We start from the raw sequence: 25174 nt of genomic DNA, 5'->3' as shown, positions 1-25174 counted from the left end.
GAAACAAAGACTTGAGGATCTGCTGGGGGAAAAAATGAACAAGGAGTGAAGCTGGGTATGATTTCTAACAAGGATCCTGGGAACCACCAGCTGGGTCTTCTCCCCTGCCGTTGCTAGCCCCTACGGAACTCAGTTTCCCTGTCTTACAGCCAAGATTGGCTAGGGGGTGCAGGAAAGTAAGCCTTACAGACCTCAGAGTGGGAGGGAGTTGAATGGGCACGGGGCTAACCTGAGGTTTCATGGGGGCGGGGCTAAACTTGGGTCAGTCAGTGGAGGCGGGGCTAAATGGCGGATAGGGCGGAGCTAAACTGGGGTAATCTGCTGCGGCGGGGCTGGTGAGGTCCTACCACCGACTGCAGTTCCTCCAGGTGGTCACAACGGGCACTACAATGTCGTAAATCGGCCTCTGCCCCCAGCTTGCCCGCCAGCCTGACGCCCGAGGGAAGGAAGGGATCTGAAGAATGGATGCTCTGTTCCTTCTTAACCCATTCCATCGCTTATCAGAGCCCTCTCCTCGGTCCTTGCTGGGCCCTGGGCACTACCAGAGGTCCATTCTATGAAGCATTCATTCTTCCATTCAGTCAACACATGATTAAGCACTGGGATGCAGCCATGAACCAAGTAATCAAATCCCTGCCCTCCTGGAGCCGATCTTCTGGCAGGAGAGACAGACAAGAACCGAATAAATACATAATACGACGTCAAAACTAAATGTATAATACAATGCAAGTGTCATAAGGAATAAGTAGGGCAAAGGGAATTAAAGAGTGATGATGGTGGGGTGGGGGCTATTTCAGCAGGTGTGGTCAGGGACAGTGTCTCTCAGGAGGTGGTATTTGAAGCCACATGTGAAAGAGTTGAGAGAGGGAGCCTTCTGGATATCCAGAGGAAGAACATTCAAGGCAGGGAACAGCAAGTGCAAAGGTCCCGAGGTGGGAACAAACTTGGTGAGTCTGAGGAGCAGCAAGGAGGCTGGGTATGACCACAGAAAAGTGTGAGCGAAGGGGAAGTTGCGGGGAGATGAGACCACCGAAGTCAGGAGGGAATAGATCACATGGGAACTTGTGGGCTGTGGGCAGGAGTTTGGATTTGACCCTGAGAGCAGGGGAGTAGCACCTGCCAGAGGAGTCATCCATCCAACCAGGGTATGTCCGGGATGTTCTGGGCGTGGCCCATGAGTGCCTTGGAGCTACCAGAGAGCTTTCTCTGTGGGAAGGATGCCCCCTTCCTCATCACTAGATTTCCCCTAAGATCTAGCTATATCTTTGGTACTGTATGGGTTCGAGGTCACCTCTTTCCTGGGGTCCCCATTGGATAGGACAGGATAAGTAGTTCAGTTTGCATTGCTTGCCTCAGGGCCTCTTCACTTGCCATTCCCTCCTCCTGGGACACTGTTCCCCCAGGTAGCTACTTGACTCCCTCTCTCTCCTTTTGCTTAAATGTCATTTACTCCGAGAGGCCCACCTTGAACGCCCATCTAAAATAACCTCCCTACTGCCATCCTCTGAGCTCTTGCTGTATTATTTTTCTTCATAGCCTTCGCACTACCTTTACATGATTTATTTATTCATTAATAGATGCTCAAGAAATATTTGTTGAATGAATGAATGGATGAATGGATTCCCTTCCAAAAGAATATTTTTTTCCCCCTCAAGCCGTGAGATTATTGTGCAAGGGAGAGTCGGGAAAAACATTCTGCTCTTGCACCATCCCATACCCATTTTAAGTCAACCACTGCTCCTGGATATGAAGCATCAGGAAAACTCTTCATCTGTGCCTAAAATTCCACATTCTAGGGCACCATTATTTGGGGTTAAGATTCTGTTTTCCCAGGCCCCTTTAGAAAATGTAAATGTCCCAGGTGGAGGGAAGTAAAGGGAAATCTTAAGGACTCCTAGATAATAAATGAATTGGACATTTTGTTCCTACGGAGATCGGGGTTGGTGTGGGCCCAAGGAGAAGGAGCTGGGGCGACACCTAGTGGTAGAACGAGGTTTGTGCAGAGACTGTTGGGGGGGGGCGGGGAGGTGGGGAAGGTGTGCGGGCTGATGTCCTTGTGTTTATGTGACCGCTCGTCCAGGGTGAGGCAAATGAAGCACTCGCCTCTGATGCAAAGTTGAAGTGATGCCAAAAAAAAAAAACAAAACCCTCCAAAACCAAGATAAATAATATCCTAATCTTAATTTTTAAATTAATTAAAAAAATCTATGATGAACAAAATATCAAAAATTTAAATAAAGACAGGATCCAACTCTTCACTTGTATAACTCACATCACTTGCGTTACCATAACCCTGGCTCTATAGGAGTGTGTCTGTAGTGTCTATGGGTGTGTGTGTATGTTTAGGAATTGTGTACTTGGCATTGGCCAAGCTGGGCACAGAGATGTGTGTGCCATAATCATGTCTGGGGGTGTGTGCACACAGTGCTTCTGTGTCCTTATGGGTTGATCATGTGGGTGTGTGTGTATCTCTCATGTGCCCAGCAGCTGCGGTGGGCAATGACTTTGTGTCCCCAGAATTCAGTGTCAGTGATTGAGAGGCAGTAACTTGCTGTTTTCCCTTATTCATGCCTTTGCGTGCTTATTTAGGAAACATTTACTGGAAGCCTTCTATGTGTCAAGCCTTAAGCCAGAAACCAAGAGCTGGGTGACAGTTTGAGCTCTCAAGGGGTGGGATGGAATATTCAATTTCTGTGATGTTGAATCTGGTTGTGCTGGGGAGGAGAGTTGTGACAGGAGCAGGAGACTTTGTTCCAACTTTTTGGGAACTCTTGTCTGAGAACATCGACATGTCTTCCTGCCTACAGCGGAAGCCTTGTCTGTGTTACAACCTCATCCATCCAGAGCTCAGTCACAAAGCAAGGAGAAACCAGATGGAGCATAGAGGAGTCAGAATAGATTCCATGAGGTCTGGGTAAAGAAGCTTATTTGCATTGGGAGCCCCAGAAGGCTCTGAGTGCTTGTTTACTTTTAGTTTACACAGAGTTCTAACCATCCTGGGCAGCTAGCTTCTATGCCCTGCCTAGCAGACAGGAAGACAGGAAGTCACAGAGTGGAAGACAGAAACCACTGAATGAAATGGTAAATAAATAGCTCCTTCCCTTTTAGGCCCTGAGAGTGTTCTTGTTATTCCCAAGAAAAACATATAGTGTGCACATGATGAGCCAGATTCTTTCTATTCCTAATTTCTCTAGTAATTCCTATATGAAAGACATCAAGTGAGGTACTGGGGGTGTGAAGGGCTGTGACACAGTTCACTGTGGAGGAGATTTCAGGGCCAAGTTGGGGAGCATGCAGCAGGCACATGGTACGATGTGCAAAATGTCAAGAGTCAGGCAGGCTTCCTGGAGGAGGTGGCATTTGAATTGGGCCTTGAAGGATGAATGAGTGACAACTGGAAGGTGGACAGTCCACATAGAAGGTTGTTGGCAAAGCTAGTAAGATTTACAGTACACAGTGGGTTCTGAAAATGGGAATCAGGTGGAATGGGGATGGTGCTCATGGGGAGGTGAGAAAGCAGGTGAGCTTGGAGAGGTAGGTTGTGGTCTGGTTACAAGGGTCTTGAAAGCTGGTTAAGGATTTTACCATTTATTGTGTTGGCAACATCAGGCCATGGAATGGGATGTGTGTATGCATGGATGTCTCTCTGTGTGTGTTTAAATAGAAGGTCTTTTTATTTTTTATTTTAAAAAATATTTTATTTATTTTTCAGAGAGAGGGAAAGGGAGGGAGAAAGAGGAACATTGATCAACTGCCTCTCGCACACCCACAACTGGGGACCTGACCCGCTACGAGGGCATGTGCTCTGAATGGGAGTCAAACCAGCGATCCCTCAGTTTGCGGGCCATTACTCAACCCACTGAGCCACACCAGTCAGGGCTAAATAGAAGGCCTTTAAACATTTTTTCAGCAAAATACACAGAAAATCTACCATCTTATCCATTTTCAGTGTACAAATCAGTAATATTAAGCACACTCACATTTTTGTGCAGCTATTACCACCATTCATCTCCAGAACTCTTTTCATCGTCCCGAACTGAAACTTTGTCCCCACTAAACACTAATTCCCCATCCTTCCTCCCCCAGCCCCTGGCAAACATTTTACTTTCTGTCTTTATGAATCTGGTTCCTCTAGGGAACTCACATAAGTGAACCATACAGTATTTTTCTCTTTGTTATTGCTGTTCTTCACTTAGCATGATGGCCTTCAGGTTCATCCACGTTGTATAAAGGAACTCTATTCCTTTTTTGGGCTGAATAATATTCCACTGCAGATGCATACCACATTTTATTTATCCATTCATCCTTTGGTAGACACTTGGGTTGCTTCCACCTTTTGGCTATTGTGAACAATGCTGTTATGAACATGAGTGGACAAATATCTTTCAAGACCTTTCTTCCAGCTCTTTCGAATTTATATCAGAAGTGGGACTGCTGGGTTATGTGCCAATAATGTATTTAATTATTTTTCATTTTAAACAAAAAGTTTAAACAACAAGATACTTGACTTGAAGGGAAAGCTCTGTAGGATTCATTTCTTTTAATGTATCCCAACTTAAAGACAGATTGCCCTACATGTAACAGCTATGTACAAAAAAACTTATAAAATTATCCTTGGTTTTATGATGATGGATGAAAAACATTAAAATTCTGCAAATAAAGCATGCAAGGATTTTTTTAATGTTCTTTTTTTGTTCAACAGTGAGAGCAAAATAACTTATTGGAATGTTAAGATAAGAGCGAAATGAGTTTCCATTAATGGAGAAAGAGGGTATTTTCACAGAATCAGTATTTTTCTCTATCCTATGTCCATTTGATGTCAACCAAAACATACAATTGTCCATTTGGTTAAAAATGCAAACACTGTGCACATACGTCAGTTACTTTATGTACCATAAGGGAATGTGGAGAGGGAAATGAAAGAGTAGAGAAAACTACACTGTGGTGGTCAGGGTGTGTTGGCAGCAAATGGTGGTTTTCTAATTGAGAATGTCTTCTTGGTCTGGGGGGAAAGCAGGAAGGTGGCAGGTAGGTTGCCTTTTCTTTTTGTAGACACCTCCTGTCTGCTGCTCCAACACATCAATTGTATATCTTCATCCTCCCTTTCCAACTGTGCAGGTGTGTCTGTTTCATTGATTGGCTGCCGCTCAAATCGGAATCTGATCTGCCTCATTGACAAACCCTGTCCTTCACCATAGGCTTTCATTAATGTACTCAGTGGTGTGTGCCTCTTAATCTGAAACAGCGCCACTGAACCATCCTGCCCTGCCCCCTTCAGATTAACATGGTTGTTCTCAGCCTTGACTCCTTCCTCGGGCAGGAGTTCAGCGGCTGCTTCACAAAAGATGGACCAGGCTCACATGAAATGAGCGCACAAGCAGCCCCGGGAGCTGATAATGTATTTAATTTTTTGAGGAACTTCTATACTGTTTTCCACAGTGGCTGCACCATTTTCCATTCTCACCAATGGTGCACAGGTTCCAGTTCTCCCGCAACCTCACTAATAATTGCCATGATCTTACTTTTGATTTTAGCCCATCCTCATGGGTGTGAGGTGATCGCTCCTTGCGGCTTTATTTTGCATTTCATTAAGAGTGAGTGATGTTGAGCATCTTTTCATGTGTTTAGTGGTCATTTGTACATCTTCTTTGGAGAAATATCTAGTTAAGTCCTTTGTCTATTTCTCAGATGGGTTTTTGTTGTTGTGTTTAAAGAGGTTTTAAAGCCAGGAATGAGATATGGTTGGATTTGTGTGCGGGACAGATAGATCCTCTGGCTGTAACGTGGAAGACAGACTGGAGTGGGAAGAGTAGAGGCGTGAAGACAGAATTACCTCAGGAGCTGACAAGGCCTGAGGCAGATTGGTGGCAGCCAGAGGCACAGCAAGACTAATGTTTGGGGGTGGGGGTGGAGGGAGGGTACTTCTCCTTACCTGATGTCTGAAGTCTTTAACAAGGCCTGCTGTCTCCTTCCCACCTCCTTCTGGAATTCTGAACCAGGCGGGAAAGCAGAGATGAGAGGAGTGAGACTGTGCTCAGAGGAGAGAAAAAACAGCTTTTCCAAGGGGGAAAAAAAGGAGACATATTTCAACACCATTTCCCAAAACTTGCTGTAATCAAGAGAAAAACTAAAACTAGCCACAGGCCAAAAGGCTCACACCATTTGTATTCTGAGGGAGCCAGAGCTGTGTATGTGTGGACAGGAATGCATGCCTTTTTATGTGTGAATGAAACAACATGGGGTGAGATTGCCCAACTGACAGCGCACACTTGGCTTACTGTAAAGGACACTTAGTCTTGCTTGGTTGTGTTTTCTAGCTTTCCTACTGGAAAGCCCTATTATTTTTAACCTGCTGCCCATCAAACAGAGATCAAACCTATGTTTTATGCTTGATACTGTAATTCATATTTTTGAGTAAATCTTCCTCTTGACATAAAACCTAGCCACAGAGACATGCACAAATCGTAAAGGTGCAGCTTCGTAAATTGTCTTGAAGTGACATAGTGTTACCAGCACCAGGTCAATAAACAGAGCTTTGCAAAAATCCAGAGGCCCCTTGGGGCTTCTTCCAGGTGCCACCCAGACCCCAGGATAACCCGTAACCTGAGACGAGTCACCACACACTGGTTTCACCCACTTTTTAACTTAATGGAGTCATTAAGTATGTCATTTTTGGCATCTGATTTCTTTTGCTCAGGATAATGTTTGTAAGATCCTCCATGTTGTTGTTTTGCGACCGATCACATGTTTCCATCTCTTTATGGTGTTCCGTTGTGTGAACACTGTGGTATAGCTGGTCTACCCTTTCTAGGCATTTGGGTTGGTGAAGCCTATGGCTGATACAGACACTGGGCACATGTCTGTAATGAATGTTCAGGTATATACGTTCAGTGGATTCTCTTTATTCACAGTAATTATGTTCTATAAAGACCCTGCAGACATTGAATCATTGCAGGGTCAGATTCCTGCAAGCCTCTGGCCACAGCACATTTGTGGACAAAGAATAGCAGCCTTGTTTTATATGTTTCCATTTAAAAATACCTTAATTAATATATATTGTTGGTCCATTAGCATCAAACTTACAGCCAAGGCAGTATAACTCATACCTGAATGAAGTTTATCAACCAGATGTATTTTCTCCTGAAGACAAGTCACAGCTTCCTCATGCTTAGAGATGCTAGACTACACTTCAGCATTATGTGCGGGAGCCACTTAAAATAGAGAAATCCCCAATAAAATAACATGAAAATGTGAACAATTTGGCACTAACTAGGCTGAAACGGATATGTTTACAGTTAGGAGAACTGAAACAAGAAGGCAGAGCAAGGCCCTGTTGAACCTCAGCTGGGAATCTGTGTGTGGGTGACCGACATTTTTGCCACTCCGCACATGCCCACAATGGCCACAAAAACCCTGTGACTATTGATTTGAGGGTTACAAATAAATTGTAGTGAGTAGGTGAGCTTGCCAACACAGGGCCTTCAAACAACGAGACTCAACTATATGTGCCAAAGAGTAGAACTGCTGGGTCATGGAGGGGGTGAATATATTGAGCTTTAGGAGGTACTGTACTGCCAAACAGCCTCCCAAGTCCCGAAGACTCTTCTAGGAGCTTACCAGTTGACTCTTCCACCAGCACTGAGAGTTCCAGTTGTTCCACATTGTCACTGACACCTGGTGTTGTCTCTTTTCCTTTCTTTTCTTTTTTATGACCATACCCTCAAGATTTTATTGTCGCATAATAAAACAAAATATGAAGCTTAGAACTGGATCACTTGGCCCTTTCTCTTCCCATCTCCTCCCAGTTCAAAATGCTTGCATCTCTTAATAGCCAGCATTCTTAGATCTGCAGTTGGACTCAACACATTCAAGCCTCAGCGAAATCTTCTTTGTAGTTTAGCCTTTTTGTGGAAAATCGGTTTAGTCTGCCCAGCATAGCCACTCCGCTTCCTGTCATAACACTGCTTTCCCTGTGCATACAGGGAATCCTTACCCTTCTTGTATGGTGTCACCTTGTGGGATTGATGCTTGCCGTGCCTCGCAGAGGGTTTTAGGAACATGCACCATGTCTGTGAGAGCGCTCTTGGCTAGGTCAGAAACGGAAGTACGTGGTGTCATCTTTTTCATTTTACACATTCCAATGGGTGTGTAGTGATATCACATTATTTAATTTTTTAAAATCCTCACTTGAGGATATATTTACTGACTTTAGAGAGAGGGGAAGGGAAAGAGAAAGAGAGAAATATGGATGTGAAAGAGAAACATCAATCGGTTGCCTCTCGCATGTGCCTAGACTCGGTATTGAACCCGAAATCTAGGTGTGTGTCCTGACCAGGAATCAAACCCACAACCTTTTAGTGCACAGGACGACGCTTTGACCAACTGAGCAACCCAGCCAGGGCATGGGTTTAATGTACATTTCCTGATGACTAATAGTGCTAACTACCTTTTCATGTGTTTAATTATTTTAAAAATTTTATTTATTTTCAGAGAGAGGGGATGGGAGGGAGAAAGAGAGGAAGAGAATCACTGATGTGTACAAGAGAAACATCAGTTGGTTGCCTCTTGCACACCCCCAACTGGGGACCCAGTCCACAACCCAGGCATGTGCCCTGACTGGGAATGGAACCAGTGACCTTTGGTCCACAGGCTGGTGCTCAATCCACTGAGCCACACCAGCCAGGGCTTCATGTGTTTATTGACTGCTCAGGTATTTCCATTTGTGAAATGTCTGTTCAAGTCTTTTGCCTATTTGTCTATTAGGCTGTTTGCCTTGTTCTTATTGGTTTGTAAGAATATCTCATCTATCTATATATATTTTACATAAATATAAAAATAGGATACGAGTTCCTTATTGGACATAAAGATTGCATATTACCTCCTCTTGCTCTGTGGCTTGTCTTTTCATTCTTGCCACGGTATCCTTAACCAATGAAATTTAAAAAATTTAATACAGTTCAAATAGACTTTTTCCTTCAGGGTTAGTGCTTGTTATTGTCCAGTTTTACTGATCTTTGCTTACCCCAGAGTAATGAAGATATTCTTCTATATTTTCTTCTAAAACGGTGTTTCTCAACCTTCCTAATGCACGACCCTTTAATACAGTTCCTTATGTTGTGGTGACCCCCAACCATAAAATTATTTTTGTTGCTACTTCATAACTGTAAGAAAGTTCCGCTTGCCCTGACAGGTGTGGCTTAGTGGATTGAGTGTTGGCCTGTGAACCAAAAGGTTGCTGGTTCGGTTCCCAGTCGGGGCTCATGCCTGTGTTATGGGCCAGGTCCTGGGTTGGGGGCATGCGAGAGGCAACCAATTGATGTTTCTCTCCCTCTCTTTCTCCCTCCCTTCCCCTCTCTCTGAAAATAAGTTAAAAAACTATTTAAAAAAGAATGCTCCCCTCTTCTAACAGTTTTATTTAAGCATAATTTATATACCATAAAATCCACCTGTTTAAAGTGTGAAATTCAATGGCTTTTAGTAAATAACAGTTGCGCAAACATCACCTCAATCCAATCTTAGGACATTTCTATCACCGCACCCCCCCACCCCCCGCAAAGGGTCCCCTGTGCCCATTTTCAGTCCATCCTCACTCCAACCTGAAATTATGAAATTGCCTGAAATTAGTGATACTCTCACTTCTTTCACTCAGCCAAATATTTTGTGATTCTTTTTCTAAAATCCTCATTTGAAGGTATGTTTTATTAATTTGATAGAGGAAGGAGAGAGAGAGAGAGAAGGAGAGAAGTATCAATCCATTGCCTCCTGTATGCACCCCGACCTGGGACTGAACCTGTGACCTAGGCATGTGCCCTGACTAAGGATTGAACCCCCAACCTCTTGATGCATGGGACAACACTCCAACCAACTGAGCCACCCAGCCAGGGCTAGCCAAATATTTTTGAGGCTTATCCATGTTGTAGCATGTGTTAGTAGTGAGTATCTTTTTATTGTTGAATGGCATTCCATTATATGGATGGACCAGAGTTTATCCATTCACCAGCTGATGGGCATTTGGATTGTTTCCTTCGTTATGAAAAATGCTGCTATGAATATTCATATACAAGCCTGTCCATGGACATGTTTTCATTTCCCTTGGGTAGATGGAATTGTTGGGTCTTAGGGTAAGTTTTTGTTTAACTTTTTAAGAAACTGCTAAATTGTTTCCCAAAGTGGTGGCAACATTATATATTCCCACTTGCAATGGGCTTTGTTATATCATCACTAATACTTGGTATTTCCCACCCCCCTGTTTTTTTTTTTTTTTAAATTAAATCCTCATCCAAGGACAATTTTTCATTGCTTTTAAAGAGAGAGGAAGGGAGAGAGGAAAGAAGAAACATCAATGCAAGAGATAAGCATTGATCAATTGCCTTCTATATGTGCCCAGGCTGGGAATCAAACCCACAACCCAGGCATGCACCCTGACTGGGAATTGAAACCGCAATCTTTCGGCTACAGAACGACGCTCCGACCAACAGAGCCAGACCAGCCAGGGAGATACTGCCTTTTTGACTGAGGTTGTTCTGTCAGATGCCACGTACTATTAGTTCTGTGAAACACACAAGAGGAGATGTCCAAGAAGGAGATGGGCATAGAGATCTGAGGTCCAGGTGGAGATCTGGGCTGTAGACACCGTATACTTTTGGGAGGCCTCAGCTGTAGATTCATTTAGTCAGTCAATAAATAATTTATTGGGTACCAACTATGTGCCAATCACTGTCCTAAGTCTTGGGGTTGCATCTGTGAAAAATACAGACATGTAGGTGCCCTTGTGAAGTTGCAGGTCTAATGGAGGAGACAGACTATAAACAAATAAAATTATCATATAACGTCACATGCCAATAAAAAATATAGAGCAGTGTAAGAGACAGAGAGTGCTGGGGGCCGCTGTTTGTAGAAGAGGTGGCTAGGGAAGGCCTAGAATGGTCATATTACTCAGAGGCCGGTCAGGGAAACAAACTATTCCAGGGTTTCAAAGAGAAGGAATTTAATACAGGAAACCGGTTGAGTGTGACGTGGAAGAGTTGAGAAGCTAAACTGATGGAATGATCAGGGAATCCAGCAATAAGCCACAGTACAAAGCTGTCAGAGGGACATGTCAGAGGGTGGTGTGCTGAGAAAGGGGCTCTTGTGTGGGAGTTGGCACCATGGAGGGGGTGTAACCATGATGTCAGAACACACCCTACCCCAAGCAGAAAGAAAGAAGAGAAATACCTGGGCTTCTTCCTTCCTTCCCACTCGCCAATCTCCCTTCAGTGCCTCCTACTGGATGACTCTAACGGGAAGCCAATGTGCAAGAGAACCTGGGAAGTGTAGTTTTCTGGAGAATGATGGAGCATGTCTCTTATCCATATGCTAGAACAGAAATTTAAAGAAGTAAATGAGCAAACCATATGTGTATCTGTGGTAATAATGTTCTGGGTAAAGGACAGCAAGTTCAAAGGTCCTGAGGCCAGACGCAACCAAAACCCTGTGAGTGGATGTGATGGTCTAGGCTAAGTGTACAGAGTGAGTGGGGCTGGGGATCTATCACAAAGCCCTGGGAGATATGACTATTTAAGGGGGAGGCAGGAGACAGTGATGGTGCAGCTTGAGAAGTAGGGGCAGAACTAGAAAATGTTAAGGCGTTTGAAATCAAGGGACAAATGGCTTTCCAGGAGGGAATTATACATTGAGACTAACCTGTGAGTGACTAAATGAGGGCTACTGCGAGGCTGTGGGACTAGCAAATTGGAAGGTTATTGGCCCCTATGGTGAGAGAAGTTTTGGAAAGGTGGAGGAGGTGGGAGGTGAGGAAGTAGAGACAGCAAGGGCAGAGGTGAGTGTAAACCTACCTCCCTGAAGAAGCTTGGCTGAAAGAGGCTAGGGCAGTTTCCTACAGCACCAATGCTGAAAGAGTGCAACTATCACTGAGCTCCAAATTCTCTAAGCCAGGAGGCCTGGAGCCCAGTGGTTTTGGTGTCTAAAATCAGACACACCCAGGTTCTAATCCTAGGTCCACACTTACCTGCTGGGTCACGTTGAACTGGTCCCCTCTCCTCTCTGAGCCCAGTTTCCTGCCCTGTAAATAGGGAAGTCACTGTATTTTTCATTCGAGGTTGCAATAACTGCTCAGCAATCACATTTGCACACTGTTCACTCATAAATGCAAGCTGTAGTACAAGTAGGTAACGACATACCTCTTTTTTTTGTAAAGCTCACTATCAGATGCAAATAATAATAAAGATGGCAGCTACTATTTGTACAAGACTTACCCCTGCCCCCCTCCCCAGCTCACTCTGTGCCAACCACAATAGCCTCCTCCCTGTTCCTTGAACCCTTATGCTCCTGCCCAGGGCCTTTGCACTTGCTGTTCCCAGCCTGGAACTCTTCCCCCACAGGTCCATATAGCTCCCTCCCTTACCTTCTGCAGGTCTCTGCTCAAATGTCACTTTCCCCAACCACCCTGTTTAAAGTTTACTACCCATTTATTCCTCTGCTCCACTTGAATCCCTATATCTTATTTTACTTTTGTTTTCCTATTTCTTGTCTGATTCACGCCACAGAATGTTCAGCTCCACAAAGGCAGGCATTGTTTGTTGTTCCTGGGACATAGATGCTCAATATACCTTTCACTCGATTCTCAGGACACCGGAGCCCTTAACACATATTAGGGCCATGGTCCTCACAACGACCCACTTTGCACATGAGGAAGCTGAGGCTGAGAGAAGTCATTGAGGGAAGTCACTCAGGGGCAGAACCTGCCTCTCGGTGTTGCTAAGCTCAGAAACATGGACAGTTCTAGACCCGCACCCCAAGGTTGAGGGCTGCTCTCCAGGCGAGTCCTGCAAAAGCCTGAGTCATCGCCGCCTCCAGACGGCGGCGGCTGTGGACTGAGGGCGGCGGCGGCGGCGCGAGGTGATGCGGGGACGCCAGGAGGGGGCGTGAGTGCAGGGAAAACAGAGGAAATTAAACCAGCCCGGCGATCCTCCCAGCAGCCTCGCCGCCCTAGCTGCCCCCGCCGCCTCCGCCACCCTTGCGGCCGGCTGGTGCGTGGGTGGGAGGTGCGGGTGCTCTGCACCTTCGTTGGCCGAAGGGGCGGAACCCGGAGCCCCGGGGCGCGGAGGAAGGTCGCAAGTGTCAGTTCCCCGCCCCCACCCCAAGTTCAAGTTGTGAGTGGAGAGCCGCCTGGGAGTTGTCTGCAAAAAGCTAGTTCCTGTCTCCACCGCACCGGGTCATGATGCCGCCCCTGGGTGCACTGGGGAATCCTCCGGTTGCCCTAGTGACCCCCATTACCGCACCTTCATCCAAATCACCGCGTCTACTCGCTTCGGACCCGCCACTCTTGGGCTTCCCTCGTTCCGAAACGACCCAGGGGTCCCCAGAGTGGTCCTGGTCCCAGGAAAGCCCCTTCCCCAAGGAAAAGGAAACTGCGCTCCTGGATTCACAGGAGCGCACCAGAGCCTTGCCCCCCATAGACCCTCATACCTGTTCTCCCGGGTTTTAGAGAGCCGGAGTCGGCGTCCTAATAGGACACGGTGGCGATTTGTGACTCCGGCCCCTGCCAGCCTTGGGGGGTGGAGGTCGGCCGAGCGCCTGAGGTTCTGTGCGCGGAAGGTAGCCTGGGAACACCGCTGGTGCTGGTTGCGGGGAGCGACGCCGCTGGGAGGGGGCTAGGACAGCGCTGGGGGCGGGGCTGGGATGCCGCGTCGCGGGGGGCTGGTGCCCGGGGGGCGGCTGAGGTGGTGCCTCTCCCGGCGGGGCGGTCCCAGGCGGCGGGGTGGCTTGGCCGGGGGAGGGGTGTGGGGCAGCCCGGGCGCCCCCGGCCCCGCGGGGCTCCGGGCCTGAGCCGTGACGTCACAGCGGCTGGAAGTGCCCGGAGCCCGGGCGCGGGAGGGGGCGGGAGCCAAGCCGGTGCTTTATAAGCGGAGCCCGCCCGGCGCGCGGAGCCGCAGCCCGCGTCCCCGAGCCCCCCGGCCAGCCAGCCCCGGACCCCAGGTCGCGCTCGCGCCCCCGGGGGCGGCTGGGCGGAGAGGGACGGAGCGCCAGGCGGCGGGCGGGAGAAGGGACGCGCGGCGGGCGGCCGCGGGGCATGAGGCAGGGGCGCGATGTCTGTGCCGCTGCTCAAGATCGGGGCCGTGCTCAGCACCATGGCTATGGTCACCAACTGGATGTCGCAGACGCTGCCCTCGCTCGTGGGGCTCAACGGCACAGTGTCCCGTGCCGGCGCCTCCGAGAAAATCGTGAGTGGCCGCCGCGCCGGGGGTCGCTCCCGGGGGGGGGGGCGTGGTGCCCGTGCAGCCGCCGCCGCCGCAGCCCCCGGGGACCCCCGTCTCCTAGTTCCGCTTCCCGGGGACGCTCCTCCGGGGCTGGGGGCCAAAGGCAGTGGCGGAGGGGCCATGGGACCCTCAGCTACTCCGCGCCGTTCATTATTATTACTGTTATTATTTATTGTTAGTGAGCAGTGTCCGAGTGGCCACAATGCACTAGGCTCTCTGCGGTGCAGGCGTCGAGGGTCCGGGCTGAGTGGGACAGAGGCGGAGGTTAGACTCCGTGCCCCCGTGAGGGACCTGCCTCCGGATGGGGCGGCCTCGGGGCCTCCACGGGCCTCCGCCTTCAGGATCTTCCTGTTCGTGTCAGTGTCTCTGAATAGTCTTCTGTCTGTCTGTCTGCCTGTCTGCCTGTCTCTGTCGGCCTAATTTCCCTCTGGTTTGCTTCTCTGTTTCAGTTTCTCCCTATCTCTGTCTCTGTTGCGCTGCCTCTGACTTTGTATCTCTTTTTTGTCTGTCTTTTTCTCTCCTCTGTCCCCACACCCCCAGAATCTCCCTCTTCGTGACCAGCCTCACCACGTGCTGAGTCTGAATATTTATTCCCATAACTTGCCCTCCTAGGATGCAGAAGAGTCTCAGTCTGGGGCAGGGGGCCAACGCTGCCCCCAGAAGCTCCAGCATTGCCCCCTCCTCCATGCCATCCTATCCTCTGTTACCTTCATCCTCCAGCTTTCCTGCCATAAGAGCTTGAGCGGAGGGAAGGGAACCCAGTCAAGGTTTTAATAGTGGTGATCCTGGTGTCCTGAGGAGAGGGGAGGAGGCATCCTCCATTGCAAACTTCCCTCAGCCTCCTCCAGATGTGCCCCTTCCACCTCTTCCCCTCTCCAATCTGTTTGTGGGAGTCCTCCCCTTGGTGGAGCTGGGCTGCGTGGGCTCCCTCTCCTGCTTGGTTTTCCCCCAACTTCACCAGTAACCCCCAAGGTTACCACACTGCTTCTTTCTCTCCCTTCCATGAAAGAAAAGAAAAGGGGTCTTTTGCTCCCAAGAGTTGCAGGCAAGTGGAGGGGGGGGGTGCCATGCACTGCGCCCTAGCTTTGCTCAGACCCTGGGGGTAGATGGCACTGGGCTGGGCACAGGGGAGGGATTTCCGTCCAAACTCTCAGACTTGAAGCCAGTGTGTGAATCAGTGTCTTTCTGTGTGCCTCAGAGTATGTCCTGGTGTATCTACCTATGCATGAGTTTTGGTGTGTCATGGGGGCGTGTTTGAATGGGGGATGTGAGAAAGGTTATGACCTTTGCCAGCCTGAGAGCCTAAGTGTATTTTTGTGTGTGTAAGGGTGAATCCCAGGGTGAATGTGAGTGTGTCCCTGAGTGAGTGTGTCTGGATGTGGGTGCATCTAAATGTGTATCTGCAATTGTATTTTCCCTGACGGTGGGTTTGCATGTGTTATGTGATTGCATGTGCACATATATGTTTGTATGCATGAGTCTGAGATGGACTTCTTGCTGTTACCTTCTGAGGGGCAAGAAAGATAGATGTTCCATTGAAATTAGAAGCCAGATTCCCTTTCCCTACCATTTAAGGAATGCAACTTTGTGTGCATGTATACGTGCAGCATATGGTGTGTACATGAGAACATATGCTGTGCCTGGAGAATGTGTACATAAATGTGTAAGAATGTGTCTCTGAGTTATGATTTTGTGTGTGCATATGTGTCTGTACAAATATGTACATATGCATGTGTGTTTTATGTGCACATTAAGTGTGGACATGTGTAAGTGTGTGTCTATAAATGAAGCATGTCTACCTTGTATTATGTGCATATAGTGGATTCCTGTGTGTATCATGTGTTTTCTGTAAGTATGAGTGTGTGTGTGCATACCCAAACAGACCTGGTCTCCACTCTGGCCCATCCATAGGTAATAGTGCCTTGATCAGTGCTTCCATGAAATTGCCTGCTGAAAGCTATTAGTTCTCTGGTCCCTGATTCCCACCCTACCCCTGATTCTCACTAAGCCTTGCCAGAAGGGCTCTGTGAAGTGAGATGCCAAGGGATTCAGCTTGGGACCTCAGAGGGGACTGTGACATGCAGGTGCCCTAGAAGGGTTTTGGGCATGTCTGATAGACCTAGGTGGAATCCAGACATTCCCCAACTTGCTCTATGACTTGCTCTTGACTCTGGGCCAGTGATGTCACCACATTGAGCTGCAGTTTCTTCATGTACAAAACGGTCATGATGATTCCTACCTCACAAAACTGTCGTGGGTAACAGATCTACTGTCCAGCTCCACATCCATCCATCCTTCCTTCCACTCACTCATCCATCCATCTCTTTATCTTTGCATTCATCTCTCCATCCATCCATCTTTCCATCTATCTGTCTACCTACCCCTTCATTTATCTCTTTATCCTTCTATTCATCTCTCCATCCACCTCCATCCATCTTTCCATCGACTATCCATCATTTGTCTCTTTATCCTTCCGTGCATCCATCCTTCCATCCATCTATCTCTCTATCCATGCATCCACCTGTCCCTCCATTCAATTACTATCCATCGTCTGGCCAGTTCTTCACATATCCTCTATTTATTCACCCTTTCATCCATCCATCTCCGTATCCATCCATCCTCCCATCCATCTGTTTAGACAGCAAACTTATTGAGTGCCTCCTTTATGTCATTAAGTGCTAGGACTCTGAGTCAAACACCTGGGTTTGAATTCTGGTCCTGCAATTTACTAGCAGTATGACTTTGAAGGAAGTTATTTAATCTCTTTAAGCCCCAATATCCTCATTAGTCAAGGAGCGTTCAGCGTCCCCATTGGATCATAGGATCCATGAGGACAGGTATGTTTTGCTCACTACTGAACCCTAAGGCTTGATGCATAGTAGTTCTGCAATAAATATTTGTCAGGTGGCTGAATAAACAATCATGTCTTCATAAGGATTCACGGATTTCACTTTCATATAGAAACATGGTTGAGTGCATAGAGGTCAGCGATTCTCAACCTTTTTCATCTCATGGCACACAGAAACTAATTACTAAAATTTTGTGGCACACCAAAAATATATATTTTTTGCTGATCTGACAAAAAAGGCTATAATTTTTATTCACTCACACCCGATGGCTATTGTGTTGGCTGTTGTCATGTTATTTGACAGTCTAAGGGAAAAGAGGTCAGTGCCTCTGACTAAATAGTCAGGGATTGCGTGTTTTAGAAATTCTTGTGGTACACCAGTTGAAAATTGCTGATATAAGTGTTCAGTAAGGAAGAATTGCTTTGTTTGCCATTGTAGTCAAGCACATAGTAAGCCTGGAATAAATATTTGTCAAGTGTCTAAATCAGTAATCCACCTTCCTAAGGACTGGGAAGAGCAAGTGGAAGTGACTAGGCACATAGTAGTGCTCGGTATGGAGGAGCTGTAAGGAGGTGTCGGGTGCCAAAGTGGGTGAGCTGACGGATTCGGGAACCCACGTAGTGAGAATTCCCAATTCTAAGGCAGAAGGTTGGATGCTGGTCTTTGGCTTAATACAGAACCTCAGTTTTGAGGTATGGGGCTGGTGAGCCCAGACCCCGTGGCCATTGTCTCTGGCTGTCCCTCCCTGATCTGATCCTGAGGAGCAGCTTAGCATTCTAAGAGATTCTAAGAGATGGCGTTACAGACCACCTCTGGAAAAGAACAAGGAGGAAGCTGCCATTACTACTATCTTTGGCCGACTCCCAGCCATAAACCATCCTGTGGGATGGGAGCCTTCGATGAACGACTCCTCACCCGAGGGTCATAAATCCAGAACCAGACTGAGAGCTGGCGGCCTCATTGCCAGCGGCTGCTGTCATTATGGGGCCTGAAGTGAGTTACCTGCATCTTTTATGTCCTTGCCCATTTCTCTTATCCTCAAGGGCTAGAGGGAAGAAAGTGGGGGTGCAGGAGGGTATTCTGTTTGGGGAGGACCCTCTTCTTCATCGAGGAATGGGGAGGGCGGAGCAGCTATCAGCAAAATATTCTTTGAGGACTTTCCTGTGAAGTACCAAAGTGCACAATCCATGTCTTTTCTTGATAGTTTTCTGGGGGAAAAGACCTCAGATAGTCTATGTGTATCAGCCCAGAGAGGCCGAGTTATGTCTCAGGAATTTATTTCTCTCTTGCATTGGTATCCACTGTTGGCTGGAGAGCTCTGTCAGTGGTGGTCACGCAGGGACCCAGTGTGATGGAGGCTCTATGATAACATAATCATTGAGGCAAGAAAAGGAGGGCACAGCAAACCCTCACCAGCTCCTAAAGCCTTGCCCTGGAGGTGACACGTTACCTTTGCTCACATTTCATTGGTCAGCACAAGTCACATGGCATGCCTAACCTCAAGGAGGGTAAGAAGTGTGGTCCGACTAGGACCTGGATGGAGAGGAAGGGCCAAATGTTGGTGAACAATCTTAAACGCCTCCCTGCTCTGCTGGGTCCCTCCTCCTTTTATCCTAAGTGGCAAGCTTTCTCTTTAGAGGGTGGCTCTGTTCAACAAATATGTATTGAGTATCTACTATGCGACAGGTGTTATTCTAGGTACAAAGACATAACAGTGACCAAAACAGATACCTTTGTCCTGGTGGAACTGACATTCTAGAGCAGGGGTGGGAGAGATAAGTAAGTATATAGAAAAGCCTACACTATTTCTGGTGATGATATATGTACTATGAAGAAGCACAGAGCAGTATAAGGGGAGTGGGGAGTGATGAGGGGGACTTTGAGACTGAGTGGCCTCTCTGAAGAGGTGACATTTGAGCAGGGATCTGAAGGAAGTGAGAGAGGGCTCATAGCTAGATGAAAAGAATTACAGGTAGAGGGAACAGCAAGTGCAAAGGCCCTGAAGTGGGAATATGCCTGGAATGTTGGAGAAACAGCGAGGATACCACTGTGGCTGGAGCAGAGTGAGCGAGATGTGTTGTGGGGGTGGGGGTGGGGGGTAGGTCGCAGCAACCACATCATGTTTGGCATACAGGAGCCTTGCAAAATTTTTATATTTCACATGAAACTCCTCATGCGTTCCCTATCCTCTCATGCTTTTCTTCTCTCCATTGTGCTTTTAAGTTTCTAGTATACTCTATGTGTTTGACTTACTTATCTTGTCTGAGTTTCCCCACTATAATGTCAGCAACTTGAGGACAGGGGTTTTTAAAAAATCAATTTTTGTTGACTGTTGTAGCCCTAGGGCCTAGCCCAGGGCCTAGCACACAGTTTGTATTTGAAATGTACAAAAGTGTTAAGTGAGCAAATGGGATGTTAAGGAGGGTTCTGAGCAGGGGAGGGATGGTCTCCACTCAGGTGTTCATAGCTCCCCTCTGGCCTTGAGGGAAAGGACAGACCATAGGACCCGGTGAGTGATGGTGGGGACTGGACCAGGGGAGGGGCCGAGAAGGTGAAGAAAAGTCGATGCAGTGTGGATGTGACCACACCTGCCATATTCACCTGCTCCTAATTGTGGGCTTACAGCTTCTGCTCCAACAACTCAAAGTGTGAGGAAATACTTTCTACCATTGGTTATAAAGATGAACAGTGCCCCCAACTTCAATCAGATCGCAGTCTCATCAACAGATGATAGGGATGTTACTGGAGTGTTCTGAGAGCATAGAGGAGGGGCACTGAACCAGCCAGGATGTGATGGAGGTTTCCTGGAGGTGGCGATGCCCAAACTGTGTCTTAAAGGACTTGGCAAGAGGAAGACAGAGCAAGGCATCCCAAGTGGGAGGAACTGCATGGATGGAGGTTCAGAAGCGAGGAGTGTGCTGGTGGGCACAGAGGCTGCAGATCGCTCAGAGCTGCTGGGGCCTCACATGCTACGCTGGGAGGAGTGTGGCAGCCGCCTGAGTGGTCAGAAGGGTCCATATCATGAAGGGATTTTGCTTGAGGTGCCTGTACTTCGTCGCAAGTGTCCAAGAGTGGGAGACTCGGAGGAGCTGGGAGTAGGAAAGTAATATGAAGCTGCCTATTGCATTTTTCAAGAGACCCCATTGTTAGAAAATCCTTCCAAATTGTGAGTGTGAAATCTGCCTCCCTTTAACTTTTGCCCACCTCACCTGCACCAGATCTAAACTCCTTACCTGGCCCAACTTGTTAAGCGTCCCGTTCTTCATTCGTAAAATGGGGATAACAGTAGGGTGCTGCACATTGCATTGTGCTTAGCAGTATGCCCGGCACATGGGAGGAGGGGCCTATAAAGGTTAGCTATTGTGACTGTTGTCACCATTATTATTACAGCACCCCACCTTCCTGAGTCTATCATCTTGGACCACACCTCTCTCCCTCCATACTCTTCTTGTTCTCTCCTCTGAAGCATCACACTTGCTGGGCCATCCTCTGGGAACACCCGTCCTCTGACCAGCGCCTTCTCACCACTCGGGGCCCAGTGCAAGTGTTACCGCCTCCGAGAGGCCTCCCTCGACCACCTCAGCTGAAATGTCCCCACTCTGTTATTTGAACCTGTTCTATTTTCTGCCCAGTACTCAAAATCTCCAGAAATCATCATGATCATTGTTTGTTTACTGCCAAAAGAATTGCAAGCGCCATGAGAGAAAACACTTTACCCCTCTTGTTTGTTCCTGGAAGCTTCTCATTTCAAGCAGTGCATGTTTCCTGAATGGTCTCGGTTCTGCCTCTTGTTCCTCTAGGGGCACCTCTGAGCCTCAATGAGTAGTTCTGTGACCCTGAGTCTCCTCCCATGGCTCAGAAGCATCTGTTTCTTAAAGCCCTCTTTCTTGTGTCCTTGTTTCTCAGTGCTTCTCTGTTTGAATGGATGGCTAGAAAGTGTGCACATTGCTAACTTCCCCCCTGAAGGTATGGAGTGGTGTTGCCACTCAAGGGAGGGGCAGAGTCATCCCCAACTAGCAATGGTTGAGCGCCTCTATGTTCTGAGTTCTGGGCTGGGGGCCGGGGACACAGCTGTCAACGGGAGACACTCAGTCTCTCCCCTCGCAAAGCTTCATAGGGAGACAGTGAATGTGGAATTGTGCAAATGGCTGAGTAATTACAGTTTGATAAGGTCAGTGAAGGAGAAGATGTGGAGCCATGAGGACATGCAATTGGGAAGGGTGGTCAGGGAAGACTTCCCTGAGGAGGTGACATTTGTCCTGAGACATGGAGGATACATAAAGCAAAGACAGAGCTGGTGAGGTGGAGGGCAAGAGGCCAATAGAATGGGGTTTGTAAAGGTGTTGGAGTGGATGGCAGGTGGTGTGTTGGGGGATCGGGTGAAGTAAGAAGGAGCCTTAACCCTTTAGGTGGCCCCCACCATGGACCCAGTCCACCCCAAGTGTAATGCCAACATATAGAAATGGCCTGTGGTGTGTGGCCTTTGCCCACCCAGTCAGAGACACAGACAGCTGTCAAGGCAAGGTGGTCTGAGCCACTGGGGTGTGGCTAAAACTGGCTTCCTCCTGCTCCAGAGGGAAGCTCTGGTTTCTGCCTCTTGGTGTCTTTCCTGCCCCCAGCATTCTTCTCACCTCTGGCCCTGGGCGGTGATGTCTCTTTGTGAAGCTCTGGCAGGGAGCAGCCACGAAGCTGGGCACGGAGGAAAAGCAGCCGCAGGGGGGAGGCCCGGCGCTTGGACAGGCGGCTGTGGGGTCGGATGTGTTTGTGTGGGAGTAAGAGGCTTCCACTGGAGACCAGTCCTTGTCTTTCTCAGCCTTAACGCGTCTCTATTTTTAAACTCTCATTTGAGTCTCTCTCTCTTTCATCTTTGTTTCATTAACCATCTTTATTCCTTTTCTCTGTCTGTGTGTCCACAATGCATAGTAGATGTTTCATGAATGTTTGTTGAGTGAATATGGATGATGGTCTCTTTGTCTGCCTGTCTCTGTCACACTTTCTGTCTGTCTTGTCACTGTCTTTGTCTCTGAGTCTATTTTGTCCTCTCTCTGTGTGTGTCTGTCATTTTCTCTGTCTCTGCTTCTTTTAACTCTGATTCTCCCTGTCATTTCTGTCTCTTTCATCTCTGTCTCTCAGCCTGTCTGTCTGTCTTTCTCTCTCTGAGATTCTATTTTCATGTTGCCATAGTTGCTGTTTCACAGTCTAGGACCCTGACAGAGAGGGGCTCGGGGAGGGACTAGAATTCTCAGGCCCAAAAGGGCTCTTGAGACGGAACAGAGCGAGGACCTGTGTTGGGTGTGTGGCAGGAATCAGTGAGTGGGACAAGATAAGCCAGCCTATCCGAGCTCTTAAAGGCCCCAGAGGGGGTCTGGGGTGTCTGGACCTCTGGGGCTGTTGGGGATGAGATTTGATGGAAGCCAGAGATGAGGGGTGGGTGATGCCAAGTTCCGGGTGACCCCCACTCCTCCACCCCCCATTCCTACTCCCCCTGGCTGCCCAGGAGGGCGTACATCCCTCCAAGACCCAGCCACCCCGCCCCGGTGCTGGCTCCAAGATGGAACAGCTGTCTGGGCTGCAGCTGCAGAAGCTCATTTTGAACAAGGGAGATGATTGCAGGAGTGATCGGGAGAGGGAGAGCAAAGGGGAGGGCAGCAAGGGCCAGAGGAATCAGGCTTGATTGTTGTTGCTGCCGCAGTGGGTGGTTTGCCCAGGAGATGGGGGGACTGGGCGAGGCAAGGAAAGGCAGAGGGAGGTCTGTCTGTCCAGTGTGGGTCCATCTGTCCCCACTTTGGGTCCTCCTCGACATGAAGTTTCTACGCCTCTCTCCCTCCTCCTGGGTTTCAGAGTCTCTGTGTCTGACTCCCTCCCTGCGTCACTCTCTCCCCTGCCCTTATTTCAGTCTCCCCACCTCTCTCTGCCTGCACCTCTCTGTCTCTCTGCCCCATCCCTGCCTGGATCTCCATGTATCTCTCAGCCTCCTCGCCCGTCTCTTGGTGCTGCCGTCATTAGCAGAAGCACAGCTAAGGTTTAAGCAGCCTTTGGGACTGCTCTATCTTTTTCTTGTCATTTCTGTGATACTTAGGGGCTGGAGACAAGTAGAGATGGTAAGTTCCCAGGGAACGATGAGACCCTGTCCTTCCATAAAGGGATATTTACAAAGATATCTCAATTAGGGCTAATTAATTAAGCGAGCCACTCTGCCCCTGCCCTCTCTTCCACCCTCTGGTTCTGCAGCCTTCTGGGAGAGAACCAGCCAGCGGGTGGATGGCAGTCTGGTGTTCAGACTGCATCTCAATGTTTAATTTATAACAGCCTCCCCTCCACGTGCCGTCAGTATATCCGGAAGGGCAAGGTGGCCACAGGCGTATAGACTCAGGCAGAGGCTGGAGAGCTGCTGACCCCCCAGAACGTGCTGGGGTGTGTGCACACACAATGGAGCCTGCCCCGCATGTCAGGGCAGGTCGTGGCATGTGTGTGAACATGTCCTGGCTTGTTTTCATGGCAGGCATGCCCCTTTGTACAAGGAGAGCCCGATGACCACCAGGCATGTCTGAGCACATGGGACACGTTGGAGCAGGCCAGAACCTGTCTCTCAGGGGGGGACTGTCTGCTCATAGCATGCCTGAGTGTGCCAGGGGCATCTCTCTTCGAGGGCATGGCTGGGTATGTCTTGCAGGTCCCCTGGCCAGGACAGTGGAGACATGATCATATCTACAGCTCCCAGGAGGAACTGGTCATACCCCCAGCTCCCATCCCCCGCTGCGCTCTGCATCCCCAAGCCCTTCAGCGCTGGCGCTGGCAGGTACGAGGGGTTGAGTGCTGACTCTCGGTGTTGCTCTGTCCTCTGTGGCATCTCCCAGCCAGTGCATAGCTTCAGAGTCCCTGGCTTCCCCATTCCTATAGACTCACCAGGCCACTTAGGATTACTTCTCAACCTCACCTCTGCCTGCCCCTTCACGCCCCACACAGAGGAGTTGCCAGTGCAGAGGGAAAATGTGGCTTCTCAAATCTTGCTTTCTAGTTTTGAAGCCCTCAGTATAATGCTCAGCCTGGAGCCCTCAGCAGTGTGGCCAAAAGGGTGATTTGGTCCTCCTATAAAGACAGGTTTGATGACGCAGCCCTCAATGAAATGTCCAATAAGGTGATGCCGCTCTCATGGAAATGACAAGTCTGTGGCTGCAGCCCTCAGTGTAGTGCCCTGATGAGCGATACAGCCTTCAGTATAGTGACAGATCTGGTGTTGTGGCCTTTAGTGTGATGCCAGAGTAGTGTTGGGGCCATAAACGTGAAGTATCTTGAAATGTGACTTCGGTTCTGCAGGCAGGTGCTGGTTGGAATGTTTGGTGCAGTCGGAGGGAAGGGGCGTTTGCTCATCTGGGTGAGTGCGTCCTCTGGCTATTCAGGGAGGCCAGGATTCCCCACCCCTCCTGGCCAAGGCGGGCTTCATTAGCCCTTGTAAGTGCCGTGTGACCTCAGCAGGACAGCAGGCTTATTTGTAAAGCATAAATTCTGCAGGACTATTTCAGGACTGAGTGCAATGCTAATGAGTTAGTCAGGGAGAACTAAGAGGGCAGCTGATAGAATGGACACAGCTGTCACTTCCTGTGGAGAGGCATGTAGGAATGTTTGCAGATACAGGCAGGTGGACACATAGGGATGTGGAGAATTATACCTGAAAGGGCACACATGGTCTTACATGGATCATTGTAACATGTCTGTGGCCTCTGGGTAGGTGTATACATGTGTCTGTGGCTGTCCAGAATAGCATACAGAGGCTGAGAGTCTCTGCAGGGAGACCTTCACCTGGGCGATGGGCACACTGTGGCAGGGCTGCATGTGGTATAGGCATTACACATTTACATACATGGCCATAGGGTGGCACATGGACATGAGTGCTCGAAGGGAGAGGCAAATGGGCACAAATATGTCTGGTATACACATATTAAGATTGACTTAGGGGCTCATAAATTGTACAGAGCATGTGGGAATGGAATGCTGTGAACATGTCTGAATGAAGGGAATGTTTGTGGTCATGGGCAACAGGGCAAGGTGCACATATACGTGCACTTC

General features: G+C 48.6%; 1 protein-coding gene and 1 pseudogene across 2 annotated transcripts in view; one reads left to right on the top strand and one right to left on the bottom strand.

Annotated features, from left to right (window-relative positions):
• Nucleotides 1-25174, top strand: part of OLFM2 (olfactomedin 2) — a 69037-nt gene that overhangs the window by 1871 nt on the left and 41992 nt on the right. The window contains exon 1 of one of the 2 annotated variants that reach the window (XM_090289520.1): nt 13960-14222. The exons of the other annotated variant lie outside the window; for it this stretch is intronic. Within the exon in view, the coding sequence (XP_090145646.1) occupies nt 14088-14222 (135 nt within the window). The 5' untranslated portion in view covers nt 13960-14087. Of the gene's footprint in view, nt 1-13959; nt 14223-25174 lie in introns of those variants that run through there. 2 annotated transcript variants of the gene reach the window in all.
• LOC149999814 (small ubiquitin-related modifier 2 pseudogene) lies at nt 4815-5458 on the bottom strand (annotated as a pseudogene).

Source organism: Furipterus horrens, unplaced genomic scaffold (genome assembly GCF_987537825.1).
Source record: "Furipterus horrens unplaced genomic scaffold, mFurHor1.1.pri manual_scaffold_10, whole genome shotgun sequence".
NCBI classification, from domain to species: Eukaryota; Metazoa; Chordata; class Mammalia; order Chiroptera; family Furipteridae; genus Furipterus; species Furipterus horrens.
The sequence above is the reverse complement of the archived record's forward strand: the minus strand, read 5'-3'. Positions and strand labels throughout refer to the sequence as shown.